The following is a 22,557-nucleotide window of genomic DNA, read 5'->3' as shown; positions in this document are numbered from 1 at the left end:
TTGTATGCAGGGATACTCTCTCAGTATAGGTACACAGGGGAGGGCCTAGGTCCTGCCCCAAATGATGCTGATCCCTCATGGAAGGTCTCACCCTCCCTGGGGAGTGCATGGGGGTGGGATGTGGGATTTGTGGGGGGCATGAAAGGACAGGAGGGAAAGGGAACTGGGATTGGTATGCAAAATAAAATTGTTTTTTTTAATTTAAATAAAAAATTATTTAAAAAGTCTTTTATTTCGCATAGTTATAACCGAATCAGGGAAAAATGTTTTTTGTAACCATACCAAATTAAATATGGACAAACATGAGTGATGTCTTATAAGAATAAAGGGTCCAAAACATGGAAAACAAAGAGAAGTCAGGCGAGAGATGTGCACAAGCCACCAATTGTCATTATACAAATAAGCAATGCATCCTCGCAAGACAGTAGAGAGAGTATAGAAAGCCAGAAAGGTAGACACCAGCACCAGGATGTTCTGGGTGGCTCTGGACTCAGGGGAGGATCTACTGGAGCCATGAGAGTTATGGATGTGTTGAACCCTCTGCTTGTGTCTGTAAAGGATGACTATCATGGAGGTGCTGGACCAGGTGATGAGCACAGCAATAAAAATTTCAGGGCACAATACCAATGCTGTATAGAGTGAGTCTATGATTTCATCCCACCCTACAGTAGAGCAATATCCAAAATCTCGATTTCTTGTCATGTTTTTGATATTCATTTTGATATATATGTTCATCAAGAATATGAATCGTATCAACACGGGGAAGAACCAGAGTAGGGAAACAGAGAAGTTAATGTACTTTGTAGCTTTGACTTTACAATCCTTGCAACGAGACTTCCTGGAACTGATGGTCATTGCCTGGAAGACACTCAAAAGACAGGTGGCACCAATAGACACATTTCGAGCAAATCCTTGAATGTACAATAAGAACACACATCCAAAATCATTCAAGAAATGCTTGAATCCCCAAACTGCCATGGTTTGGGGCACTCCTGCAGAGAGAATGATCAAGGCATTGGCTGCCATTAGGTGCATGAGAATCAAATCTGTGTGCTTTAATGTGTGCTCTCTACAGTAAAGGACTAGATAGTACAACAAAAGAGAGAAATTTCCAATAATTCCAGTTGTAATTTGTAATAAGATAATTATTCCAATCCCAAGATTCCAGATATTCATTCTGTGATTCAACACAATTTTCTTAAGAACATGATCATGCTATCTCTCAGGTCGAATGAATAATGCCAAATGATGAAAGCTAAGTGTGGAAGAAGATGGAATTAATCCATGGAGCTACAGAGATGATGAAGCTGAGGGTCCTTTAAACTCAGTAGATCAAGGCCAGCTCTGAACACATGAAAATCCTACATTCCCCCAAATTTTGGCAGGAATAGTTACTTTCCATGTTAGTTACTATGTAGTTTCTCAATACTCCAGAATGCAAGTGTTGATGGAAGGATAGCCATCAAGTTTCCTAGGAAGTGCAACACTCAGAATGATGGGATGCTGGAGCCATCTTTGGTTTAACCTGGAATTGACCCTCCTTTTTCTACACACTCCATGAAAAACCCCTTGTGAAAGTGCCAAACACTGTTTGTATTGGTGTTGTAATTGCCCTAGCTAACTGCAGTAGTTTTGGATTCTGTAAGCTTGCTTCCTTGCTTTTTCTCCATGCCAATTGCTATACAGGATGTTGATTTTCTGAATTCTTTACCCTCACATGCTCCTAGGAAATGGCTGCAGCAATAGAACATACTATATTACTTGATGTAATACATTCTTAGAGAGAAAGATACCACTGGCCCAAGTGAGAGCTCATAGCTTCTAATTATTAGAAATGTGTTCTTATGTGGGAATGAGTGTGAGTGGTGCTCAATAGACTTAGAAGGGGCCAACAAGAATAACTCAGAGAGAATCAGGAGGGTAAGGCAATACATGAGTTTTTAAAGTGTTCATGAGATAAGTATAAGGATGAGAGAAGAGAAATGTGGGAAGCAGAGGGGTTGGACCTATCAAAATAGCAAGTATGAAAATGACTTAAGAAAACTTTCTAATTTTTAAGCTAACATAAAAAAAAACCATTATAAAAATCATTGCAAATCAATGAAAGACAATGTTCATAATACCAAATTTATGTGTGCCTATAGAGGAAGCTGTAATACTGAAATTGCCCAGAAATTGAAACAAACAAAAGAAAAAATACCTTTATAAATTGATGATTATAGAAAAGAAAGATTACAAGAAAGACAAAAAGTGAGAAGAGTCATATTTGCACAAAAGAAAACATGTCACTGAGTGCAAGCAAAAGCAACTAAGTCAATACACTAGAGTCAAAAGATAGTAGGACACAGTAAACTAAGACATACACAACATACCAAATACCATCACTAACAACAATGGACCCTGAGGATCTGGTTTACAGCCATTTTACAAACCATCAGAGTGGCACTTCTTCAAATCTGAGTCCTCTCATGAAGGATTCCATAGCAAGTTGTAAATTAATGTACAATATTGTCTTACTGTTGCAAATATAACTGAATGATTTAAAATTCACCCAATATTGGTTGTCTTCCTTCTATGTGGCCTTCTGAGGAGTTGTTCTCAAGTGCTTTCCTACCTACAAAATATTTTGGAATATTTAAAAAAAAATTCACATACCAGTGTTTGGGAAGACAATAATACATTTCCAAGTTCATATGTAGTAAGAAAATGTGAAGTATAAAGTCATACACGAGGAAAACAAGCTATAATCTCTTAAATGTTACCAATATGTCTGATCCCTACAAAAAGGCAACATAGGTCTGATTTTGCTAAAGTATTAAGAAACTGTTGAGAATCTAACTGTATTGTTTTTGCTGTATCTATTGAATTTTGAGATGTGCTCCATGGCTAAAAGTCCTCTAAAATAATTGGGTTATTATTTTTGTCTCATTAGTTAAAAATGACATTTTGAATATAGGATATTCAACAACAAAACAACAGAACAGGTACAGAGAAAGAATAAATGAGAGAGAGAGAGAGAAAGAGAGAGAGAGAGAGAGAACACATACACACAGAATGTTTTGCTTAAGATTTTTTTAAATTAATGAAGCAGTTTTATGTACATTAAACATGGTTTGAGACCATGGTCTCAACAAGTACCATCAAATATTTGTGAACACTGAGGCTGAGTGAGGTATGAGTTTACTGAAAGGTTTTCAGAACAGTGTCACAAACATGTTCTTTATAGTTTTGCTGCCCCATCTGTCAATCATAAATGTAGGAAATATGACAATAACTAGAATGCACACTTCAAAGAATGAACATGGGAAAACACAATATTCTTGGAAATGTTTCTGATTGTTTCTTTTTTTTTTTTTTTTGAGACATGGACTCTCAGTGTATTCCTGACATATGCTATGTAGACCATGCTGATGTCAACATCACAGAGATCCTTCTTCCTCAATCACCTGAGGTTTCGGATTAAAGTCATACATCAGGATATAGCAGCCTCATTGGGAACTTTTTGAAGTTCTGCGTATCATTTTAATAGATGTATGTTATGATATCGATCAGTTTCTATGCTGCTTAACATGGAACAAGGAAAAACCCAGTATGTATGTAAGTTTTTTAAAGTTCTACTTACCTGGAGTTGTACTTACTGAGAGGCCAGGCTCATTCTCAGGAAGATGATGCCAGTGATCTTATCCTGGCATATTTGTGTGGATGTAAAGTATTTCTTTCAATTATTGACAAGATACTTCATCCTACAGGCTGCCCAATTCAGAAATGAAAGCTTGTCTTCACAGCCATAGAATTCTGGACACAAAGGTACAGTTTGATCACATCCACTGAAATTGAATCTCTTCACTGTTAAATATTCACTTTGTTTTATCTTATTAAGAGTTGCTTGTATAATGACAAATATAATTTAAAAATATTTGTATTTACTGTATGTCTATCAGTCTGTATCACTCAAATTGTACAGCCTTTGATGCCTGATAATGTCCCATGATGAGTATCAGCAACATGGACATAAAGTCCATGACCAGTGTTGAGGTCACATGACCAGACTCTTTGCTTAATAGTGAATCCCGCTGTCATTTGCTCAGATTCTTCAATCATACCTGAACGACTTCTATGATCTTTCTGTTTCTTATTTTCCCTGACATATTAGTCAGAAACAACTGCAAGACTCTAGTAACTCATAAAAGCCAGTCAGTCAGGTATTAATTATTTTGTAACAACTCATATGTGCACCCTTGTTCTAAAGAGAGGGCTTAAGATGCATTCCTCAAGTTGTCTCCTTCCAAAGTCTCATACTGATCACATCACATGCATATTTCAGCTGTCATATGATTCATATTGAGAGACTCCTTCCTTCCTTGTTCTGAATATTCCCCAATGTAGGCAGTTCAGATAAAGAATTTTGTCTAATTTTCTTAGTATCCTCTACTGAGCCATGTTAAAAAACCCCTGTCCATACTCATTCAGAGATCTTTCCATTAGCGTGGATTACAGCTTAGACTTCATGCATGTTTCCGATTTTGTCACCTGTATGCTTCACCTATCATCTCTACCTTTTGCATCCTGAGCATCATAAGAAATGGTAGGTATAACGTTTTAGTAAATACATGTATAAATAAGCAACAATGGTAAAAATGAGTCGCTGCTCATTTTTTATTTCCACTTTCAAGTCCAGCTCATATTGAACACACGGGGTAAGTGCCTCTTCACATACAAAAGCTGTTTATTTCAGAGTGCTTACTGAAAAGACTTGGAGATGACTGGCATGGTTTGAGCCCAGTCACCTCAGTCTGTGCTCACAAGGACATGAGACATGCTCTCAACACACTCCATCCAGATATGCAGTTTCTGTTCCCCACTTGACTTGTGTATACGTCATTGGGGTTATGTTATATGCTTCTGGTTGTATTAAGTTTTCATTTGTGGGGAGTAGATAGTTGTCTCTGTGGTAAAGATCACTTGCTGGCATAGCTGAGGATGTTTTTCCCCCAACAAACCCATACGGGAGCTCAAAACTGTAAGTATAGTTCCAAGCCCATATGGGAACTATACTGTAAGTCTAGTTCCAAGGGATTTGTTCACACACACCTTTCTGCCTTTTGCAGATAATGCACTCTCATACTGTACATATATACATGCAAGCAAAACATCCATGTACATGAAAACCAAAGGAGATAATAAAATATTTTCAAGTATAAGATTTCATTCGACACAAAGGGTTATTTCAACAAGCAAATGACAAGTACAATAAAAGGACTTGATATTTCACTAGACTGTAGTGTTTAAGTATGTTCTGGTGTAACTGAAAGTTTTCCCATCACCCAGTTTCATTTCAGAAGCACATGATGGACCAGATGTTCGTGATTATTCCAGAAATATTCATTGTTATACTCGAGGGGGTTATACTCGAGGGGGTAAAGTCTAGAATGGTAAGTACAGATGATTTACTAACACTATTACTTCATACAAAATGAAACATGAAATATATAAGCATGTGAACACAATCAAGTACTTAAATATTTCACTTATAAATTTGTATATACTTGCAACATGCTATATTGATGAACTGATTATAATTATATGTATAGTATACTCAAATAGAAGAGATGCATGAGAGACACCCAAAAAGATATCTAAAAATGTGAAAATAATCACTGTCCAAACTGAAATAGAGAACAAAATGCCTGTATCGATAAGGTGAGTGGTACATCCCTGAACCTCTACGCGTAAGGCTCTGCATTCCAGTAGCAACAATGATAAACAGTGGAAGCCATGGAATCAAGTTATGTTTAAAATTAAATCTGAGTAACCTAGGAGAGACAAGTCAAGACACATTTGGACCTGGATGTCATTGCCTGATGGTCATAGTGGAAATCATTCTTTTAGTGTTATTTTCCCAGTTTCAAAAGGCATAGATCAACAGTCATTATACCAAGGTTCACACAATGCAGACATGCTTACTGCCTCTTTAGCTCATAAAACTACTCTTACATAAAAATATATCACTGTAAAATGAGATTCGTATCTTTCACCTTCCCATGTTTGTTTGCTTCGTATATTTTCATTCTAATTATTACTGTGGCTGAAAATCCATGAAAATTCACATGTAATAATAATGCCTGCAAAGTTATTCAAATTTATATATCATGTGAGGTAAGATAAGTTATCAAATTGACTTATTGCCACAATCCTTCAGAGCCTTCACAAGTGGGCTGTGTTAACCTGGTGGTAACCACAGTCATGCTCAGTGAGGGACTTACATTTCAAAAAGTGTCAACAGAGACTATCACAAATTTAGGAAAGCTTCTCTCTTCCTCTGTCACCTCTTAACTATATAACTCTTGTGCCTTAGGTCTCTGCTCCACAGTTCTGTTTCTACCCCCAGATACCCATTATCACACTTGGAGAACTTGCAAAATTTTCTTCATTGCTGGCTCTGAAGCACACTCTTCAATAGATTGCACTCACCTGAACTCTTACCTCTGAAGTGTGGTGGCCTCAGTGTAGATTCTGACCTCATAATAACAATCAGCGAGGGAGAGGAAGGCAGCTCAAGCCTGAGATAAACGTTTGAGACTCTGACCTTACCTCCCTTCAGAATAACATTTTTCATGTCACCTGCACTGGTAATGACACTGTCTTTGGGAGACAAAAACACTTCTGGAACTTTTCCTATTGCTAATTAAAAAGAGTTTCTCATGTATATCTCCAATGGCACAAGGTGTTTTGAAAAGGATTTAAGTTTTCATGATCCCTGGAGTGGAAAGTGCTAGAAACTTTGAGATCAGATTCAGGACTAATTTGTAGAACTCTCTCTGACTCATTGGATCTAGACGTATCTGGCATCTCACAAAATAATCTTAGTTTTTTTTTTTTTTAAGATTTTTTATTTTCTCAGCCACATGGCTGTTTGTTTTGCCTATGTGAGGGATCAAACCTGCTAAGAGAAACCTTGAGGCAGGTACTGTACCCCTGGGTTATACGGCCAGTTCTTTTTTTTTTTTTCTTCTTATTTTACATATGGATTCCAGTTCCCTCCCTCCCTCTCTCCCACTCTCTCATGCCCCCTCCCACCATCCCCTCCCATTCAGCCCCCACTCCACAGGGAGGGTACTGCCTTCCAGAAGGGGTCCTCTTAGGCCCTCCCTCCTGCCCCTAGGCTAAGGGAGTAACCCTCCATGGGGAATGTGCTCCCAAAGTCGTTTTGTGCACAAGGAATACATCCTGGTTCCACTGTCTGAGGTCCCTTAGACTGCCCAGGCCTTCTAACTGAGACCCATGTTCAGGGAGTCTGAGTCAGTCCCATGCTGGATTTCCAGCTATCAGTCTGGGGGACAATTAGCTCCCCCTTGTTCAGGTCAGCTGTCTCTGTGGGTTTCTGTATCCTGGTCTTGTCCACCCTCTCTGCATCTGGATTCCAGTTCTGCTCAGTATTTAGTTGTTGGTGTCTGCTTCTGTTTCCATCAGCTATGATATGAGGGCTCTATGATGGTGGATAAGTTAGTCATCAATCTCATTATCAGGGAAGGGCATTTAAGGTAGCCTTACAACTGTTTCTCAAATTGTTACTCTCGTAGGGCTCTGGACATTTCTCTAGAGTCAGTTTTCTCTTCAAACCTACAATGGCTCCCTCTTTTATACTCTCCTCTCTCTCTCCCTCCTTCTCTTCTATTCCTCCCCTGACTCAATCTTCCTAGTCCCACATGCTTTCCTCTCCATCTCTTCTCTTTCTCCTAGCTCCCTCTCCACTCACTGTCCTTTCCCACTCCCAATATGCTCAGGATCTTGTCCCTTTCCCCTTCTGTGAGAGACCTTGTATTAATATCTTAGAATCCTCCTTGTATCCTAGTTTCTCTGGCGGAGTGAATTATAGGCGGGTGATCCTTTGCACTATGTCTAAAATCCACATATGAGTGAGTACATACCATGTTCCTCTTTTTTTTTTTTTTGACTGGGTTACCTCATTCAGGATGGTTTCTTAAGGTTCCATCCATTTGCCTGTTAATTTCAAGATTCCATTTTTTTTAAATTTTATTTAATTTTATATAACAGTCCAATTAAATGAAAACAAACATTTATACACAATATTTGGGAATTTGGGCGTCGTTCTTTCCAAACTACTTCCTGCTGGTAAGGGGCACTGTCTTGGGGGATTCGAAGAAGATTCAGATATCCTGGCCGTAGTCTGTAGGGCTGCTCTGTCCAGCTGTTTTGAATGTAGGATCAGCTTGTACTCTGTTTCAGGCGGTCTGGCGTGATCAAACCACATTAGTATGGAAGGAATCCACATCTTTTCATTTCCTGTAAGATTCCATTTTTTTTTCCCTCAGAGTAGTATTCCGTTGTGTAAATGTGCCACATCTTCTTTATCCATTCTTCAGTTGAGGGGCATCTAGGTTGCTTCCAGGTTCTTGCTATTAGAAATAATGCTGCTCTGAACATAGTTAACTGATGTCTTTGTTGTATGGATGGGGATCATTTGGGTATATGCCTAGAAGTGGGATTGCCAGGTCCTGTGGTAGACTGATTCCCATGCTCATGAGGAATCACCATACTGATCTCCAAAATGGGTGTACAAATTTACATTTCCACCAGCAGTGTAAGAGTATTCACCTTTCTCCACATCCTCTCCAGCATAAGTTGTCATTGGTGTTTCTAATTTTAGCCATTCTGGCAGGAGTAAGATGGCATCTCAAACTTGTTTTTGGGTAACGCTTACCAAACAAGTGAAAGATGGTATCTCAGTGTTATTTTGATTTGCATTTCCCTGATAGCTAAGGATGTTGAGCACTTTCTTAAGTGTTTTTCAGCCTTTTTGATTTCCTCTATTGAGAATTCTCTCTTCAGTTCTGTACTCCATTTTTTAAATAGGGTTATTTGGTATTTTGTTGACTAGTTTCTTGAGTTCTTTGTATATTTTGGAGATCAGCCCTTTGTCAGATGTAGGATTGGTGAAAACCTTTTCCCAGTCTGTGGGCTGTCATTTGGTCTAGACAACTGTGTCTCAAGCTTCTCAGTTTGAGGAAGTCCCATTTATTAATTGTCGATCTCAGTGTCTGTGCCCCTGGAGTTATGTTCAGGAAGCGGTCTCCTATACCAATTTGTTCAAGGGTACCTCCCACTTTCTCTTCTAAGAGGTTCAATGTGGCTGGGTTTATGTTCAGGTCTTTGCTGCATTCGGACTTGAGTTTTGTGCGTGGCGATAGACATGGTTCTATCTGCAGTCTTCTACACACCATCATCCAATTATGCCAGCACAATTTGTTAAAATTACTTTCCTCCCCCCATTGTTTACTTTTAGCTGTTTTTTAAAAAATCAGGTGTTTGTAGGTGTGTGGGTTATTATCAGGATTTTCAATTTGATTCCATTGGTCTACTTGTCTATTTTTGTTCCAATACCAGGCTATAGCTCAGTAGTAGAGCTTAAAGTCAGGGTTGGTGATTCCTCCTGAAGTTCTTTTATTGTACAGGGTTGTTTTGGCTATCTTTTGTTTTCCCATATAAAGTTGATTGTTATCCATTCAAGGCCAGTGAAGAATTGTGCTGGGATTTTAATGGGGATTGCATTGAATCTGTAGATTGCTTTTGGCAAGATTGCCATTTTTTACTATGTTTATCCTACCTATGCAAGAGCATGGGGGATCTTTCCATTTTCTGGTATCTTCTTTAATTTCTTTCTTTAAAGCCACAGAGTTCTTATATAGGTCTTTCACTTATTTGGTAAGCATTTCCCCACGATACTTTATGTTGCTTGTGGCTGTGGCAAAGGATGATGTGTCTCTGATTTTTTTCTTAGCTCATTTGTCGTCTGAATAAATAAAGCAGGGCTTCTCATTTTTTTGAGTTTATCTTGTATCTTGCTACTTTGCTGAAGGTGTTTATCAGTTGTAGAAGTTCCCTGGTAGAGTTTTTTCATTGCTTATGTGAACTACCATATCATCTGCAAACAGAGAAAGTTTGACTTCTTCCTTTCCAATTTGTATCCCCTTGATCTCCTTTTGTTGTCTTATAGCTTTAGCTAGAACTTCAAGTGCAATATTTAAGATATATGGAGAGAGAGGGCAGCCTTGTCTTATTCTTGATTTTATAGGAATCACCTTAAGCTTCTCTCCAATCAGTTTGATGTTGGTGATTCGTTTACTGTATATTGCTCTTATTATGTTTAGGTATGTTCCTGTTATCTCTTATCATTACAAGACCTTTATCATGAAAGGGTATTGAATTTTGTGGAAGTCTTTTTCAGCATGTAGAGAGATGATCATTTTTTTTTCAGTTTGTTTATATGGTGGATCACATTGATAGAAATTCATATGTTAAACCACCCCTGCAACCAAGGGATGAAGCCTACTTGGTCATTGTGGATGATTTTTCTGATGTTTTCTTGGATTTGGTTTGTCAGTATTTTATTGAATATTTTTGCATCAATGTTCATCAGGGATATTGGTCTGTAGTTTTCTTTCTTAGTTGTGTCTTTGTATGGCTTGGGTAGCAAGGTGATTGTGGCCTCGTAAAAAGAGTTTGGTAATGAATCTTCTGTTTCTATTATGTGGAACAATTTGAATAGTATTGGTCTTAGCTCTTCCTTGAATTTCTGGTAGAATTCCACATGGTAGCCATCTTGCCCTAGGCTTTTTTTTTTTTTTTTTTTTTTTCTTGGTTGGAAGGTTTTTATGACTGCTTCTATTTCATTAGAGTTTATAGGTCTATTGATTTTGCTTATCTATCTTTAATTTAATTTTTGTAAGTGATAGTTATCCAGAAATTTGTTCATTTCCTTTGAATTTTCAAATTTTGTGGAGTACAGCTTTTCAAAGTATGACCTGGAAATTGTCTGGATTTCCTCTGTGTCAATTGTTATGTCCCTCTTTTTGTTTCTGATTTTATTTATTTGTATGCTCTCTCTTTGCTTTTTAGTTAGTTTGGATAGAGGTTTGTCTATCTTCTTGATTTTCTCTAAAATCGAACTCTTTATTGCATTGACTTTTTTTTGTATTGTTTTCCTGGTTTTTATTTTATTGTTTTCAGACCTCAAATTGATTATTTCCCATCATCTACTCCTCTGGGGTGAGTTTGCTTCTTTTTGTTCTAGGGCTTTCAGTTGCACTGTTAATTCTCTAATGTGACTATCCTCTGTTTTCTTCATATGGGTACTTAGTGCAATGAACTTCCCTCTTAACACTGCTTTCAAGGTGTCCCATAAGTTCACTTATGTTGTGTCCTCATTCTCGTTGAACTTTAGGAAGTCCTTAACTTCTTTCTTTATTTCTTTTTTGACCCAGATATGGTGCAATTGCACATTGTTCTGTTTCCATGAGTTTGTAATGTTTCTGTAATTTGTGTTGTTGACTCTGGATTCTGGTGTTATCATACTGGTCTTTCTATTGTTGGGTGTTTTCTTATGTTGCTGTTTGTCTACTACATCTTCCAGTGGGTGGAGGTGGAGTCACTCTCTCTCTACCCTGCTCTCCCAGTGGTTGCAGGTAGGTCATGAGTTCAACGTCTGTAACTCTGGATTATCTGAGCTCTCTTGGAGGTCTCTCAAGTAGAGGCCACAGCAGGGCCAATGATGTGGGGAAGGCAGGCTCCAGATGGTCTCAAGCATTCAGGTGGAAGGCAAGCAAATAATCGCAAAGGTCAGGTGAGGGCAAGCTCAAGATGGTTCCACATGGAGGGTTGGGTACAGTATGGGCAGAACTAACCCAGCAAGTTCCAAGGAGAAGGTGGGGGTGTTGTTACCATGCTATGCCCAAACACTCACCCAGATCAGTGGGCCCAAAAGGACCAAGGATGAAAGGAAGGCAGGCTCTGGGTGGTGGATGGCCCGTAGTCCGTATATATTAGTTTTGTATCCAGCAATTTTCCTGTTATTTTTTGATCTTTAGAAGAATTTTATAGTTGATTTTATAGAGTCTATTAAGTATAGATTTATTTGATCCACAAATATGGATAGTTAGACATTTTCTCATGCCTCTTTAACAACTTTTTACATTGTCTTGTATAATTTCTATTGCTATGGTTTCTCATTATAAAGAATCAAACACCTCAATGTAAAAGCTGAAAGAAAGCTAAATGTTGTAGTACACACTTTCAATACCAGCATATTAGAGGCAATTGGGGGGTAAAATTTTGTTAATTCTAGGCAAGGCTGGTGTGCAGAGTAAATAAAAGAATAATAAAAGATACTAAGTCTGATTCTCATTAAATAAAAAATCAACACATAAATACATAAAACAAAAACATTAACATAAATGAAAACTGAAACAAAGAGTAGCATAGGGAATATTCTCTAAGACTGTGGGGTAGTCTAGACAAATATTCCATATATATATTTACAAAGTTTCAGCGCAGCACAGCACTCTACAAGAAGAGTACATAGAGAGCCCCAGAAATTTGAGAACATCAGCTATAATTCAGTTAAGAAGCTAATATCCAGTATTCACTAAGCATCATAGAAACCAAATGTCAAGGAAAAATTTGCCAAATGCTTATGAGTTAAGGAACAAAACATTTTTAAACAGGAAATACATATGATCAACAAATATTTTAAAATGTATTTAACATCATTCTCATCATGAAAGTGAAAATATTCATGAAGGATCTGGACAAAGTTTACTCTACAAATCTAAATATGATGAGTGAAAGAAATGCTCTACCAACCCCATTAATAACTTTATCCTGCTTGGAAACACACTTGACCTAGATTGTAGATTGATTCCATAAAGATCCCAGTTAAATATGGTCTCACCTCATTCCAACCTGAGAATCAAACTCCAGGGTAATCAATTACTGATCCTGGGGAAATCTGCCCTACCATACCCTTGGGTGGCTGTTTCCTTTACAGATTTGCTTTGAGCTCTTTTCATCAATGACTGCAGGTGTTTTTTTGAGGGAGAAATCCTTCTTTTAAATTGGAAGCACATCTGATGATATTTGGAGAAAACGAATCAAAGATCTCTAAGGAAATCTGCCAAAAAGGAAAATCATGAATAAATGTATTTTTCAGACATGTGTCATAGAAGTTAACATTAATCGTCTGTGCTGCTTATGGTCTCCACAGTTTGGAACCATTTGTCAGTCAAAATTAAATTACAAACATCCCATTTGTAGAATTAAATAATTAGTCAATCTGATTTGCATGCATCCTTGAAGCTCTTGGGTTTCTTAAGTCAGTTAGCACCCTCCCATTTTCTCAATGTGAACATAAGGCTACATTAATCACAAGACCATAACCCACTTACAGGATAAATTACATAAAAGGTCGCACAACCTGCTGTGAAATACTGTATCTTTAGCATCTGGATCACTTGGGATGTGAAGAGGAAAGATTCATTAATGAAGTGTGAGGCTCATTTTATTTATAGTCCATAGGAAAGATGTATTTCATGGCTATTAGAGGCACTTCTGCAGGCAAGAAGTTACAGCTAACCCAAGTGCTGTGCAAAAACACTACTCATGCAATCCTAATTTCTCTGGAAGCCAGAAATGTGAAGAACAAAGAAACTTATACACTAAGGATACAAACAAAAACACATAGAAGAGAAACTATGAGGATAGGTGAGACGAATAAATCCAAACAACCAGAAACTCCTAGGAGGGACCCTGGCGAGTTTGGCTGTGGACTAGAGTACAGTGTTTGGCAGATGCTGAGATAGTTTGGGTCAGGTGTCTCCTATCTCCATGAAATGGTAGAATGATTGGACAGAGGAAACTCTCAGGGAAGAGGGTGGTCTGAAAGAGAGGCTTAGCAATACAGTAAGTAAATGGGAAACAGGAATGTCAGGAACTCATTTAAAAATAGCAAATGCCTGAATTGTCTGAGCTATACAGATGCTAAATGTGGGTTAGAAGCTTTAAGTTGCGAAATTGAAAAGAGTGACGTCCAACATATACTCAAAGGAAACCCTGAGCTCCAGACTCTGCATTTGACACAGGGCAGCTGCAACTAACTTTCTTCTGAACCCAGCTGTTGTCTCTCACTGCCTCTCCTCCAGCTTCCTTTTCCTCTTCCATGCCAACACCTTGTGCTCCAGCTGTTACAAGTTACTACCTAGTTTAGAACACTGCGTATTGCCTTTAATTCTGACCTCTGTAGGAACTTCCCCTCTGAGGCCTTTCTCAGTTCATCTCACCAATTATAAACAACGCCCCCCCCCCCCACTCCATGTGCACACATCTCCTGAGGTGACTCCCTTTCTGTAGAGCTTGCCCTGCCCTTGTAAGCAACAGAGGCCGCCCATATTGTGTACTGAATGCATCTTTAGGAATAAAAGAAGACAAATATATTTCAAGCCTGCCTCCTTGTGACTTCAGAACAACCAGTATTCATACCTAAACATTCAAGGCATGTTTATCTAATTGAATTTTTTCAATCTTGCAAAAAATGACTCTTAGGGATCAGTCCATTTTGCCATTTTCTGTTTTTTTCTGTCACGGGCCAAATGTTTTTTTTTTTGTTTTGTTTTGTTTTGTTTTGTTTTTCTCCAAACTGTTTTAGGGTATGTACTATGTGGGTACTACTTGAGTTTGACTAAAACCCATGAAAGAAAAAAAAATTAAAAAAATACTGGCAAATTAAACCCAAGCACACACCAAACATATCACACACCACATGACCAATTTGGCTTCATCCCAGAGATGCAGGGTTGATTCAATGTATTTAAATTGGTCAATGTCAATGTAATCTACCATATTAACAAACTGAAAAAAAATGATTATCTCATTAGGTGATGAAAAAGCCTTCAACAAAATCCAATACCCTTTCATAATAAAGGTCTTGGGCTGATCAGGGATTCAAGGAACATACATAAACATAATACAGCCAACATATAGCAAGCCAACCACCAATATCAAAGTAAATGGAGAGACATTCATCGGGAACAGGACAAGACTGTCTTCTCTCTCCTTATCTATAAATGTAGTACTGAAATTGATAACTACAGCAATAAGACAACAAAAAGAGGCAGGCCTGTTCCTGGTGCAACCTATTGTGCCAGACTACATTGACTCCACATGGGAGCCCTTAACAAGGAGGAGGAGTGGATTGGGACTGGGCCAGGTGAGAGGGTGCGGGAAGAGTAAGTGATGTTGGGAGGCAAGATGGAGGCAGAAATGTGGTGGGAATGTAAAATGAAACCAAAAATTAGAAATAAAAATTAAAATTTAAGTTATTTTGTGAGCATATCATATGGAGTGAATCAATAAGCAAGGAACTGGAAGAAGATAATCAGTTCTAGACTTGATTAAAACACATATGCATGTATAAAACACTCAAATATTATAAGGAATAAATGTTTAAGAAAAACTAACAATTAACTATGGTGGATTGTGTTGGAAGAAGTCAGTGAAGTGTGGAATCCAAAGGGGCAGATAGATTTATCTCACTTTCACATTAATTTGACTTCAAAGATTGTGCCACTTTCCATGGGAGACCCAGTCATCATTCAGGGATTATGAAAACTCAATGACTCTTCATACCACCTTTTTCCTTTGGATAAATGCAAAATGAGCTCCAAAATATCTTTGCTAATTAACAACTAGAAAGGTTTCATTTATTATCTAGTCTCCCACAGCTATCGCTGTCATTCTCACTGAAGGTGAAATGAAAATTGCAGATCTGGAGGGAGGTGAGGTCACAGAGTCACAGACCTCTACATCACCCTTGTTCTAACTCTCCCACAGTGATGCTTATTAATGAGTTTAGAACTGCACATTCAATGCAACAACCTGCGCAGAGATAAGAAGCCAAGTGAGTACTGTGTATTTCAGTCTGAGTAGTAGAGTTAGCATAGAAGAGAGGCCTGAGTAAGTCATCATTTCTGGTAATGGGATCAGGGTAGAAACACATCCATGGATTAGACAAAATGCAGGAGGATAAATTACACACCTAAAAGATGACCTAGAAAGTTCAACTTTTTCCTAATCTTGTATCCATTGTTGTTTCATATTGTAGTATATGTTCCCAACTGCTTGTGAATGCAGGTAACAGCTGGATAATTCATCCCAATTCTGAATGTGTTGAGGGTAGTAGTAATAAGTTAATATAATAATTCACCTGAGCTTACTATGTGTAGACTATATCTTCAGTATTATTATCTGAGTTTATTTCACTATAGTTTCATGTCATAGTAATCGGTAGGATGAAAATATAAGGTGTACCTAGCCCTGAGAAGAGCAGGATGTGACTATGGTTATAAAGTATATAGTATTCATATGTGATAATACACTTATGTTTTGTTTACTGAGGTAGTAACTGAATGTCTAGTGAATGACATTTGGTACAATGACTGATTTGAAGCCTCCCCCTCTTGAACATGGGAAGGGTATGAGTATCCAGCAATGACAGACAAGATGAAATGTGGGGAGTTATTTCCCCTGGTTTAATCATACTGTAATATTAATCAGAACCTGATAGCTGCCTTCACTCACTGTTTACCATTATTGATATTGGGAGACAGAGCCTTGTGCATGGTCTGCCTGGGTTATACTCCTTGCCTAAATATGGATTAACACTTAGCATGGACAATACTAACACTGGGCAATATTTAATACTCACACTGGACAATGTTAAAAGTTATTTTTTATATTCTTCTCATTGCCCTTTATAATCTTAGATGCCTCTTCTCTGTGTAAATGCATTATACATTTCATTATAATACACTCATTAATATAGGAATTAGCATGTAAGTCAGATGTGTAATAAAAAATCTTTAATCGCAGCACTTGTCTGGCAAAGAAGGCAGACACCTGTAAATAGGAGGCTAACACATCTACATAGTGAGTCTTGAGACAGTCAGAGCTACATAGTGACCCCAAGTTTTGTGAAGTAATATGAGAGAGAAGCAAATAAATGCTGGATTTTAAGAGAAACATTTTAAGAGCTTAATGTACATGCTAATTACTTAATCACTTAATGCTATACTATTAGTTATCAATCACATATCATTAGTGTTTCATTTTGTAACTTGCAGAGAATACTAGTGCTAGTAATTCCTCTGCATACTTCCTGTTCCCTTCACCCCCAAAATGACAACAATTCGTATTTTGGTGGCATTATAATTATCAGGTCTATCCTGTGCTTCTGAAACCAAACTGGGAAATGGTACCATTTTCTGTCAGCTCAGATCAAACGGAGATAAATGGCCTCAGAAGTACTGTAATTTGACATTGAGTTATGAGATAACCCTTTATGTAAAAGTGAGAACTTAACTTGTTACATATTTTTCTTTACTTTGTGTTAGTGTATGTTTTAACTTCATGTAAATATGAGCACTGGGAAAAGGCAACGCCTCTGAAGGCCAGTGGAGCATGACAGAAACCCCTGGTATTGGAATTACAGGTACAGGTAAGGCACCCTGTGGGTACTGGGAACCAATCTGGGATCCACTGCAGCAGCAGAAGCAGCAGCACAATTTTTCCTTAGCACTCAGCCACCTCTCTATTCCCCCAGATGAAAACTTTCCAGCACAGAACTTACAACAGGATACCAAAAATGTGGACAAAAATCAAGTGAGGAACACAAATTGCAAAGAAGGATGTAGTGTGTTGGAGGGGCATCCATCATGGTTTTGTAAGCACAGACTGAGGTGACTGTGTCTGTAACATTTTCCATGTTCAAGTCCTTGCATTATTCATTGTGACTCTAAGTAATTTTTGTATTTAAAGAGTCCCATGCACTCAAGATTCTTAGTTTGGCCCCTGGGAGTGGAAATAATGGTACTGTCTAGAATACCTATTGAAGAAGGTGACAAGCTGAGAAATAGCAGTGTCTCATTGCTAATTTCCACATGTACGTCTATATTTAACTCACAGAAATGATATTTTCCATTATTCATTTAACTCTAACAGAATTTTGAGGAGTGAATATTTTCATGCGAGGATACAGGACATCAATGGGTGTAACTGTGATTACCTTCCTGTGCAGAATCCTATAAAGGTAAAGGCAAATGTCCATTAACAGGTTTTGCTCAGTGACCTCGCACACCTAGGCATAGAAGAGGCCTCACTCTGTAGCTGGTTCTTGTCCCTGTTTCTTGTCATTATCATTGCTTCTTACTTCACGACAACAGATGCAGGTGGATACCCACATACTCATCATCAAGCAAGAGGAATAGATACCTCCTTGCTTTGTCATTCAAGGAGTCTCAGAGGTCATATAACAGCTCTTCAAATGAAGCATTTATCAATAATAGCAATGTTTTCCTTCCTCACAGATGTCTCTGGGTAGGTGCACTGCCATGAATTTCCTAAAAATGCTCCTGGCCTCTCAGCAAGTTAACAATCCTAGGTAGGTAAAACTTTTAAAAGATTCCAGGGATGTTGGGTTTTCATTTGTCCCCTGTTGAACAATGTCTACCTTAAACTGTGTCACAACTGATGCCTGTCCATCTGAAAGAAAGGCTAACCCCTCAACATATTTGAGGGTAAACCAGTCTTGAAGGCAGGGCCCTACAGGTGTTGACTTCACCGCACCTGAGGTGGATGGATCCAGAATCCCAGAATAACCAGGTACTACTCAGGCTCAGAGCCACTCCTTGGGTTGGAGCACCCTAACATCTACCACACCTAGGACAATATGTTTGGGCTTGTGAAGAGACCAGTCCTGTGGAACCTGACCTCTAAGCCTTGTGGGCCTGCCACAGAATATCCTAGCAGAGTTCCAGTGAGGATCCAGTGATAATGGTTTACCAAAAACCATAGGCCTTAGCAGGTGTTGGTGGCAATCACCTTTAATTCCAGCAATCAAAAGGCAAATTCAGGTGGATCTCTGTGAGTTCAAGTCCAGCCTGGTCTGCAGAGTTAGTTCCAGGACAGGCTCACAAACAGTACAGAGAAAACCTGTATCTAAAAAGCAAAACAAAAAACCAGAGGCTTTAACTAGACTCATTGCAATGAACATTTGCTAAGGAAATTTCCATAGAGCCTGCTTTTGATCCTCTTATGGATTTCATTCCGAGTTTTGTGGGCTTGACATATACTAACTCCCACATAACCTCACATTTTAAAAAAGTATAAGACAAGAAACAACACTGACACGGAAGGTGAGTAATTGATCCTTCTCAGGGTTTATGACTTCACAGAATGGAATGATTTCAATTTTCTGCTGTAGCTATTCTCTGTATTCCAGTACATGTATAAGGGGAAATTACTATTATCTGGTAGTTCCTAATGTCACTAGTTTGTTTTAAATTCTTCATATTCAAAGAAAGTTATGCAAACTGACTGTCTCTACGTGGCTGAGTAGTGAGTGAAGCGATGGCACCCTTCCTGAGGCTTCTTGGTTCAGCCTGGTACTAATTCACAAGTGCTTCTGCCTACTTCTTCAATGGGATCTTCAGAAGCATTCTCCTGAAGAAATAGAGTATTTTTTCCTTGGAGTCCCCTTCAATGCCTCTTCTATCATTTACACTCTAGAATTCCAGGTGGTGCCTGATTGTTTCAGTCATAGTTCCTACAGAGATATTGAACATTTCTGCATTGGCCACCATTCTTCAGATATTGACATTTTCCTTACCATTTCTGTTGGCTTTGTTCCCCTATTATTCTCCTGCTGGGATTCTGTGGGGTATCACCCCAATGAATGACCCCCGTGCTCTGTCTTATCCTGAGTGTGCACATGTGTATGTCTGTGTCTATATGATGGGACTTTGCATAAGAGCTAGATCTTAACAGAATATACAAGTTGTTACTTAAACCATCATTTCAATACATTTTACACTCTTAATTAAATTTGCTTATATATAATTGTAGATATACCTTGAATGTTATCATACCGTTTTACTTAATCATTTTAATTTTAGATATGATATACATTAATTATTGGTATTTCTGAGTTTTGTACAAGTTATTGAAATTGTCTTCTTTTATATACCATGACTAGAAAATAAATGTATATTTTCACAGTCTTGGACTATGCATTCTGGTGTTGCCTCTTATCCCAGTTGCTTCTAACAGAACAAATAAAATTGTCTACAATGGTACACATTCTAAGTTCATGAAGGCATATCACCTATTCACACATGCATGCTGAGGCCTTTACCCATCATCCAGTCAAATGCATTGTAAGTAGTAATTGATTATGTTTTTTAACTTTGGGAAACTCTTGTTATGTAGTCTAGTCTGAGATCGTACTTCTGAGCTCTAGAGACATTGTGATTCAACCTCTCTGAAGGTTTTAGATTATTGATACCTTTGATTTGTTTTGGCCAGAGAAATGTCTTTCTCCATTATCTGAAGAAAATCATGGTCAATAACAGAATGTATTTCTGGAATTTGACCATCAAAATAATTTTCTTGTCACAAACTACAACTGGAATTCTAGGAAATTTCTCTCTGTTTTACTACTATCTGTTCTGCTATGGAGAATGCAAATTAAAGACTATAGATTTGATTCACTTCCACATAATGGCAGCCAACACCCTGATCATTCTCTCAAAAGGAGTGCCTCACACAATGGCAGCTTTTGGCTTCAAGCAGCTTTTAAATGACTTTGGATGCAGATTACTTTTGTACATTGTAAGAGTTGGCCGCAGTGTGTCCATTGGCACCATTTGCCTATTGAGTGTCTTCCAGGCCATCACCATCAGCCACAAGGAATTTTGTAAGGATCAAAAAGTCAAAGCTGCTAAGTACATTGGCTGCTCCATTGCCCTCCTCTGGGTCTTGTACATCTTGATAAATTTAATTTTCTTTGTGTACCCAATTATCAAAATGTATAGTAAAAATATGACAACAAAACAAGATTTTGGACACTGCTCCATTGCAAGGCGGGATGAAACCAATGACTCACTCTATGTAGCACTGGTGGTGTGCCCTGAAATCTTCTTTTCGTTGGTCATGGCCTGGTCTAGTGGCTCCATGATTGTCATTCTATACAGACACAAGAAGAGGGTTCAACACATCCGTAGCACTTGCAATTCCAGCGAGAACTCCCCTGAATCCAGAGCCACCCACAACATCCTGGTCCTGGTGTGTACCTTTCTGACTTTTTATACTCTCTCAGCTATCTTACAAGGCTGTGTGGCTCTTTTGTATAATCTCAGTTGGTTGGTGGTGAATATCACTCACATCACTTCTCTGTGTTTTCCTTGTTTTGGACCCTTTATTCTTATGAATCATTACTCCATAATTCCAAGACTCAGTTTTGTCTGGATGAGGAATATACGCTCACTTATTCTTAAGTAAATAAATGATATAACTTTTGTGATATCTAGTTGTTTACTATATATCCCTCGCAAAGTTAATACAGGAAGTTAAGGAGGTGATGTCTTGCCTTTTAGTCATTAAGGAAAATTGTATGTCTCAGCGTTTTGTCATCTGGTTGAATTTGCTGCCCACATTAGCTTATCCCACTGTATTGGGATGATTTCACTCTTCAAATTACAGCTTCAAGGTTTCCCTTTGTCCTGCTGATGTACAAAAGAGCTAGTAAAAACTTTAATCAAGTCATCTTTCTGGCTTTTATTCTGCCAGGGTATCCTGAATGCTTGGTCATTTCACAGAAAGCTTATGGGTCATAAATTCTAAGTGCAGAAAAACTGATACAGTGGCTGGCCATGAAATTGTGCTTCAGGAGGACCTTGTCTATTTAAACTGTTCTGATCTTTAGCCATACCAGGAAACTTCTTCAGTTATAACTTCCCACATATGTATGCTACTTTCAGTTGCTGTAGAAACACTCAGATTTGTTTTCTCTGAAGCTTGGAGCAGCAGTCTTCAGCAACTTCTCAGAGCATCTTCCCAGGCCATTTAGTGAAAAACTATTATCAATATCTCTTACCTCACACAAAAGTTGAGTGGAAATAAACGATGGTTTCAAAGTTATCTTGTTTTTGTTTAACAATATTTTTGAGAAATTTTGCATTTCTATTCATCAGGGAGATTAGTATGTAATTCATCAGGGAGATTAGTATTGCTGTGTTGTTATCTGGTTTGGCAACAGTGTAATGTGAACTTGACCAAAAAAGTTTGGAAGATATTTGATACAAACATTATGGAAATCAGTTTTGAAGTTTCTCAAAAAAAAAAAAAAAAAAAAAAACAACTACTATGTGACCCAACTTTTACATTCATGGGAATATGCCCAGAAAACTCCTTTTATTTCTATAGAGATTTGTGCTCATCCATGTTTATGGCTTCTCTAGTTACTATAGCAATTAAATGGAACCCATATTTATATCCATATATAGGTAAATCCATAATCAAATTTGTGTTTATATAGAAAATGGAATATTATCAAACTATAGTGATAGATGAAATCACAAAATGAATAGGAAATTTGGTGGACTTATAATGAATAATATTAGGCCAGCTCTCACAAACTCAGAAAAAAATCCCATGTTCTATTCCATGTGCAGATCCCATCCTACAAGGTGTGAATCTGCATATGTAAGTATGTGAGTATAACTTTAGTTTAAGGGTGAGAAAGGAGACGAAGAAAGTTAATGTTAGGCAATGGCAGGCAAAAGAATTCACGAGTTATGGAAGAAGATATCAAGATAATTATTTCTTCTATTTTCAACTCTGCCATTTTTTCATCCTGTGGTGGATAAGGGCATA

At 38.0% G+C, this 22,557-nt stretch overlaps 2 protein-coding genes across 2 annotated transcripts; one reads left to right on the top strand and one right to left on the bottom strand.

The window, feature by feature from the left end:
- Positions 1-213: 213 nt before the first annotated feature.
- Positions 214-1,185, bottom strand: LOC127238471 (vomeronasal type-1 receptor 4-like). The gene has a single exon (XM_051207090.1). The coding sequence runs from the start codon at positions 1,174-1,176 to the stop codon at positions 214-216; it is 963 nt and encodes a 320-aa protein (XP_051063047.1). The 5' UTR covers positions 1,177-1,185.
- A 19,056-nt stretch (positions 1,186-20,241) lies between these two features.
- Positions 20,242-21,183, top strand: LOC127238470 (vomeronasal type-1 receptor 4). The gene has a single exon (XM_051207088.1). The coding sequence runs from the start codon at positions 20,242-20,244 to the stop codon at positions 21,181-21,183; it is 942 nt and encodes a 313-aa protein (XP_051063045.1).
- The last annotated feature ends 1,374 nt before the right edge of the window (positions 21,184-22,557 follow it).

This window comes from Phodopus roborovskii, unplaced genomic scaffold (genome assembly GCF_943737965.1).
Source record: "Phodopus roborovskii unplaced genomic scaffold, PHOROB, whole genome shotgun sequence".
NCBI classification, from domain to species: domain Eukaryota; kingdom Metazoa; phylum Chordata; class Mammalia; order Rodentia; family Cricetidae; genus Phodopus; species Phodopus roborovskii.
The sequence above is the reverse complement of the archived record's forward strand: the minus strand, read 5'-3'. Positions and strand labels throughout refer to the sequence as shown.

Bases quoted from the DNA above. Each gene is read 5' to 3' on its own strand.
- LOC127238471 (XM_051207090.1), bottom strand. From the start codon at position 1,176: ATGAATATCTGGAATCTTGGGATTGGAATAATTATCTTATTACAAATT.
- LOC127238470 (XM_051207088.1), top strand. From the start codon at position 20,242: ATGGTCAATAACAGAATGTATTTCTGGAATTTGACCATCAAAATAATT.